The sequence below is a fragment of the Branchiostoma lanceolatum genome, chromosome 6 (genome assembly GCF_035083965.1).
Source record: "Branchiostoma lanceolatum isolate klBraLanc5 chromosome 6, klBraLanc5.hap2, whole genome shotgun sequence".
NCBI lineage: Eukaryota > Metazoa > Chordata > Leptocardii > Amphioxiformes > Branchiostomatidae > Branchiostoma > Branchiostoma lanceolatum.
This window is the reverse complement of record NC_089727.1, coordinates 8,678,574-8,685,558: the sequence shown is the minus strand read 5'-3', so window position 1 is coordinate 8,685,558 and position 6,985 is coordinate 8,678,574. Positions and strand designations below refer to the sequence as shown.

At 43.0% G+C, this 6,985-nt stretch overlaps 1 protein-coding gene across 2 annotated transcripts; it reads left to right on the top strand.

The window, feature by feature from the left end:
* The first annotated feature begins 1,434 nt into the window (after positions 1-1,434).
* On the top strand, positions 1,435-5,600 carry LOC136436422 (sarcoplasmic calcium-binding proteins I, III, and IV-like). Of its 2 annotated transcripts, XM_066430405.1 has the most exons (7): positions 1,435-1,955; positions 2,748-2,803; positions 3,248-3,400; positions 3,707-3,818; positions 4,284-4,378; positions 4,580-4,738; positions 5,221-5,600. In XM_066430405.1, the coding sequence occupies exons 1-6, from the start codon at positions 1,748-1,750 to the stop codon at positions 4,700-4,702; spliced, it is 747 nt and encodes a 248-aa protein (XP_066286502.1). In that variant the 5' UTR covers positions 1,435-1,747; the 3' UTR covers positions 4,703-4,738; positions 5,221-5,600. The 2 variants fall into 2 exon arrangements, with proteins under 2 accessions (XP_066286502.1, XP_066286501.1); XM_066430404.1 differs by having other exon boundaries at positions 4,580-5,600.
* The last annotated feature ends 1,385 nt before the right edge of the window (positions 5,601-6,985 follow it).

Genomic DNA, 6,985 nt, shown 5'->3' with positions numbered 1-6,985 from the left:
GTAGTCCAGTGATTCACGCTGTAGGACACACCGTTAATACATGTTTACAGTGAGGAGTTACAAGCCACGAGATCTATAAAGCGGGCCTGGCTAAATTACATGTATTTATTTAGTCTCGCGAGAGTTGCCGCGTGTCAATGTGAAGATACGCGAGGAGGGATGAGGAGGGTCAGACTGGTGCATCTATACGTGTCTACAGGTTCTATTTTTAGCTTCGCATGACGTCCCAAAACCCTGTAGGCTATGACCTTGGTGAAAAAGTCCCTCGTTATCCATGTGGGGCGCCCAAAGCATGTCATCCATATAATCAATATAACTTAGGCCATGCTGATCTGATTATATGAATGACACCCTCTGGACGCCTCAAAATTGATGCGAGCGTGCGAAAAAAGGGCAAAAAAGGTGCCTTCATTATGGAATCTAAATGTAAGTTGTCAGCGGGGTTTCACCACGAGTAAAAAAAAAGGTGCTACACCTGCAATACAAGCGTTTTTTACTAGGCGTCGCTTGACTACGGTGTCGCATAGTACATAACACTATCTCGAGTGGTAATAAATCCCGCTTATGCATCAAAACGTTAAAAGTTGAAAAGTGAAGTATCAAAATAAATGCGAAAGGGAAAAGATAATAATAAACGAACTGTGCTTCATTTAATGTCGTGCGCCTCTGATGGTTGAGATTGAGATTGTTCAGATTCCATGCCAATTTAACGCCTTTATAGTTCGCAGTGCATCACGTGCCTAGCTGATAGCACTGCACGAAATGGCCTCGTATCCCGGCGTATACGTACAGGGATTCCTCCGGAAATATTCCATATCCCGGTGCGGATTTAGCGTATCCGTTAAAACTAACGGATACGCTAAATCCGCACCGGGATATGGAATATTTCCGGAGGAATCCCTGTACGTATACGCCGGGATACGAGGCCATTTCGTGCAGTGATAGTGGCATAAAATGGGTATTTTACTGGGCTGTGTCTAAATGCGCCAAATTGCAAAAGACATTCCCAAATGCAGTTGCTAAATCAGCGCAAACTTTTCGCCTGAAATTGCGAATTTAAGAAAAAATCGCAATTGGCAAAATGGCGCAAATAGATTCAAAATGCTGCAAAGCGGAGCAATCACTGAAAATCTCTTATTGGTGAATTTTCATCATTGCACATTCTTTTCTTCATTTCAGTGGCAACACTCCAATCTATTGATATTACCTTGCATCTTATTCAGAGGCGAAACTGAGAATGTGACATTCCGATGACTCCATTTTGTTTGTAGAGGTCACTATTTTACCTGTGCGTCACACGTCAGTGTGAACGCAACGGAAAATTGTCGAAAATTTGCAAACTTGGCGCAATAATTTGGCGCAACTTAAGGCTCAGCCCGGTGGGATACCCGCTTAACGCTTTGCAACTTAAAACCATGATAACGACCACCTTTATGCGCATTGCATATATTTGGACTTTTTCCGGCTTGACAAAATTGACTGCGGAGAGACAAAGTGCCTAGTATTCTAGTGGCGTCCACCTAATCTGTTAAGGGATAAGGATTTAAAAAGGAAGGCCTCACCGCCATTTTGGGACCGAACACCCCTAAAGCCCCCCTCCCGATATCAATGTCACCTTGTATGGGTTAAAAACATATTCGATCAGACTGTCTGCCTCTCAGAGCCGTTTAGTTTCTGCCAATCAATCCTTGGAGGCGAGCAAGCCACCCAAGACATCATCTGATGACATAGACGTAAGATCGTTGTGATGTCGTTTGTCGGTAGCGTCTTACTACGGGGCCAGGTTGGAAGACTGGCGGCGTGCGGGTGCAGATCCACCGTAGGCGTCACGGGGATCGCACCGGCCCTGCCATCTTTTAGCCACCAACCGCTGGATGGGCGGAGAAACTACGCAACAGACTTCAAACTCACCGCTTTTCAGAAACAGAAGTTGGTGAACTGTTTCGAATTCTACGGTAGGGGTTTTTCTTTATTTTAATGCCAAAATTGCTTTCCAAAGCTTTATTGTGCCTTTTCTGTATGGTATTGACATTGTTGGCCTTTCTAGCTTTGTACTTGGCGTTGACAATGCAATTCAACTGATAATCATAAGCTATACATGTACTAGCATAATTATTGTTTTTATCACCGAGACGCCATAGCGGGACTATGTTAACCCCCCTTATTGCGCGGGCTTAGAATACAAATAAAATTTGTAAAGTAACCGATATTTTCTAATGTTTATGTTTACAAAGCCTCGCAGGTCCGAAAAGCTCCAATAAGTCCTTGGTTCAAGGGAATTTCTAAATATTATATTCACAAATTTGACATTGCCTGTACTACGTGCATGACAACGGGATCTGCTTTACCGCGTCCTTGTACTGCTTTGTAATGTAGCCAAAGATTTCATAAAACACAAATCCTTTGGCGTCATATTAATGAATGCAGTTTTGTCCATGTCTTGCATAGTGTGTGCGCCTTTGTCGCTTGTTGTGATGTCGCACGTTGGAGGACGTTGCTAAATATGGATCATGGGGCTCTTTAAAAGGCTGCTGTTGTGAAAGGCGATAGGCTCGTCCCATTTAACTACACACAGTCAAGGTTAGGAAAATACACAGTACATTAATGATCAACAGAGCGAGAAGAGCCCTAGCGGATTTTACACAAAATGCAGTGGTTGCGTGGTAATATATATAAGGAGTATGGTGGAATAAACACTTGGTGTACGCACATAATATTATCCTATATACTGTATATTCGTTTTACAGATGTGAACAAAGATGGGGTCATCCGGTTCGAAGACGACTTTCAAGCTGCTCTAAATGTAAGTAGGAAAATCTGAAAGCTGAGATGTCTAAGGACACATGCAAAGTACATGTACATGTATAATGTAAAGTGATCTCGAACCATTTAAGCTCACTGAAGAGCTACTCTTCAACTGGTCGTGACAGGGAAGACAGACGGTACAGTACAGTATTTACAGGTTCATTGTCCCCTAGCTCTTTTTGACAAATACAATCAACAATGAACCACGACTTTACGTTCAGTCCTACGGCCTGCGACCCTTTCGAGTAGTCTGCATGTCGGGTAAACAAACAAACAGCCAAGATTCGAACTCTCAACCTATAGCTATTGGTCCAGAGACAAGGTCGCTAACCTCTAGACCATCAACGCTACATGCATCCCCCTTACATTGAAAAATACCCATCAATATCTTGATAGAATAGTTCTTATTTCTAAGGTACATGTAGCTCTGCTTTTTCTACAGCGTTACATTGACCTGAACGGTTGGACAGAGGAGAGCCCTGCGTACATGGGGTACCGGGTCCGCTGGACGGCCTTCTGGCAGGACCTGTACTTCGGCAAGCTGTCCCGCATGGACCCCAAACTACGGAAGGACAACAACGAGATCACGCGAGAGGTGAGACCACTTCTAAAGGAGTGTGTGTGTGTGTGTGTGTGTGTGTGTGTGTGTGTGTGTGTGTGTGTATGTGTGTGTGTATGTGTGTGTGTGTGTGTGTGTGTGTGTGCGCGTGTGTGTGTGTGTGAGTGTGTGTGTGTCTGCTATCTATTTGTTATATAGTTTACACTAGCACAAACACATCTTTGTATTATGCTTTAAGATACTGACACATTCTCACGTCTACATAAACAAGTATGACCAGAAGTCCTCGCGTCATTACCGCAAGTCCTCGCGTTGTTACCGCATGTTCTCGCGTTGTTTCAGGAGTTCCTGGCTATGTGGGAGCGTGCGCTGAAGGACTCCGCGGAGCTTGCGAAGACTCCCGGCTGGGTGCAGCAGCTCATCCCCGATCTCTACAAGGCCATCGACGTCGATGGTAAGGACTGTTCCGAAAACTACCCAAGAGTAGGTGTATGTGGCCGTGGAGGGAAGAGGAGTTGTTTCTATTAAATTTAATTGAGAGTTGTATCATGGTTGCGTCGAATGGCCGGGTTGCTAGGCTAAGAGAGAGGCCACAGGTTCGACTCGATCCTAGATTCCTGGTTAGTCGTGTAAAATGGTTACCTGACTTCGGTTAAAGGTAAAAGGCGGTTAAAGGAGAGGGATGGGCTTCGCCTTCCAATACCGTGCTCTAGACACGATAGACACAAACCCGCTGACCCCGTGGCCCAAGAAAGACACTACCATTACCTTTCTTCTTATATCTGTAAGAAGGGATGCAGAATTAACGTTTGCTGTGAAGATGAACATTAGATGAACAATTTTATGATATAATTTTTTGATAATTGTTGATCAATGTGTAGAGTGAGATTTGAGCTTCAATTTTGCTTTTTTTGCGTAGGCGACGGCTCTTTGAAGCTGAAGGATTACGAAAATCTATTCAAGGCTTTCGGCAGGCTGGACAACGTTGAACAAATATTCGACAGACTAGATGCGGTGAGTAGAATTTGCTATAAATCCCACTCAACACTTAATTCTTTATCGCACTGTTTTAACGTTACAAACGTTCCAAGGATTGGCGGTTCTCCATGTGCACAGTACATGTACCTGTCCTTGGTGCTGATATGCTTTCATGTGGATTTTTCTACAAATTCATCGGTTCTGCTAGACAAAACGGTCTTTCTTTCTACATCACAGAACAAAGACGGCCAGATCTCGAGAACGGAATGGATTCTTCACTTCCAGGACTACCTGTTCAGCGAGGACCGAGATCGGCGAGGCAACCTCATCTGGGGCAGCCTGGGCCACGGCAGTTGGTAGTGACCCCCAGCGCCCGAGAATAAAACTGCAGACAGCTCACGCGGCGGCCAGGATAGAATGAAAACGAGACCCTTGTGGCAAACATTAGACCGATCGTAACTGTCAATCACAATTACCAGCTTAGCCAATGATTACCTGATAATTAGAGAAGCGACCAATGAGGAAGTGGCTGCATGACCGTCAACTATTTGCATTTCTATGTTTTTATTTTGCATTTCTACGTTCTGACAGAGGAGGGCGGAGACTATGGGATCGATCAACGAAGCTTTAAATTGCTGCATCTTTTTTGTACATTACATTAGTTGTAATATTGATACTTGGATATCATATTTTAAAACTTAAAGTGATTTAGGAGGAAAACTAAATCTGTACATTATTTTTGCTTCTTTGCCTCATTGGCCTCGTCTTCATTCTATCATGTCCGCCGCGTGAGAAAGGTGTATTAAAGGATATACATGCTTGAGCTAGCAGTGGTTTTGAGTATGCGACGCCGAAGCGTCCAAGAAGAGAACTGCAGCGCTAATGCTCGCTAAGGATATATACTTCAGCTAGCGAAAGTTTGATATGATTCAGAGCGACTGCTGAAGTCATCTAAATCCCTTTCTGAAGGGAGATCCTCACACATAATGAAGAGCATATGTACTTACCAAAATTTGCCATGCAGTTCAGCAGAAGTCCGGTACTGCTACAAGTGCCAGTTTGGAGCGAGTGGTTGTGATACTAGTATTACTTGTTGTATTGAAACAATTTGCCTCAGTTTGGTTTCAATTAAAGAGACTATGCTGCCGTCAATCGGATTCAATCTATTGTGAGGAGTCATGCGTTCGAATATGAAAGTGTTTGCCTAACTGCTTTCTGGTGAAATAAATGCCACATACAGCAAGTGCATGTATGGTGATCCGTAGTCTAAGTTTTCTGTATCTGTATTTGTATCTGTATCAATATAGCCGGTATAACCTGACTTCGGTGTAACACACCAGCTTCGCTTTTATCACGCCTTTTTTTACAACCAAGGTTACAATAGGACCTTAAACTAAAACTAAAACCTTACGCAAATGAAGAAATTGCAAAAGTCAACCTGAACCTGCTACTTTTCCTCGATTTGCAGTATCTATTTCTAACCATGTCCACCTGTCCATAATCTCTAAACGCAGCAAGTATGAAATTTTAATTATCTTTTATCACCATGGTACTATAGTATCATATGAATAATGGTACATATTCTCATATATTATGCGAATAAGGTTGTACTTCAATGCTGTACATGAACACGGTATCAACCATAACGTGTTCATATTGCTGCAGTACGGACATTAATTACTAGGAGCCGATTTTGATCCATGCAACTGAAGATGATTGCTACTCGTAACGCTTAGCATCTCTTAACATTCGTCGATGCTCATTGGTCACAGAAACAGTGCTAGCTTGCACCAATACATGGTAACATAAATTCACTTTATGAGTAACATCATGCACAATAATTTTTAAAGACTACACAAGGGTAACAGTACAACAAAACGCAAAGTCTGGAGGTATAACAAATATATAGTGTCTTTTGTATAGCGGGGTAAAAAAGATGACTGTTAACGTCGTCGGCTGCAACAATAAACTGCAGTACTGACGAGACAAGGTAGATGTCGCTGTGAGACCGCCCGCAGTCCTTCTTGCATACTTGGCCAATGTTTCCTTCCGTTAATAACTATTTTGCTTTCAATTCTAATTGACAACTACGCTAGTTGGAAAGAGTGACAACTTTGCAGTTCTTTTTTGGTGTTTGATGTTTTTTGCAATCCTGCTTTTACAAGCCCTCTATTGGAAAAAAAACACCCGACCCAGTCAAGTTCATCATGAACAGAAATCAGCACCAACAAGAAATCAAAGACCTCCGTAAAATATTTTTTGGGTAAATTTCTTGGCATAATACGACACAACCATGTCCATTTCACATATAACATGATCCACTCTCGGACCCTCTCGGGCATGTGCCATCCTCTGGTTCCTGACCTTTGATTGCGTTCAATGTCTGCCAATGTTCACTTCCTGCATGTCTGCCGAAGACATTCGGGCGCCAGCCGCCATCTCAACCTTTGAATTCTTCCGCACCAACTCATTCTTCGGTTAACTAAGCCCGGGAGCAAACTTGGTACCAGGCCAGCGGGAACAAACTTGAACACACACCAACAAGACATACAAAAAACAAAAAAAAAGCAAACAAACAAGCAAACAGACCGAGAATAAAACTCAATTTTTCACGGTGGTAAAAAAGTGCATTTGGAAAACTGA

Excerpts from the sequence above, each read along its gene's own strand:
- LOC136436422 (XM_066430405.1), top strand. The coding sequence starts at position 1,748 with ATGTCGTTTGTCGGTAGCGTCTTACTACGGGGCCAGGTTGGAAGACTG. Across the intron at positions 2,804-3,247 it reads ACTTTCAAGCTGCTCTAAAT|CGTTACATTGACCTGAACGG; the intron begins GTAAGTAGGAAA and ends CTTTTTCTACAG. Across the intron at positions 3,401-3,706 it reads ACAACGAGATCACGCGAGAG|GAGTTCCTGGCTATGTGGGA; the intron begins GTGAGACCACTT and ends GCGTTGTTTCAG.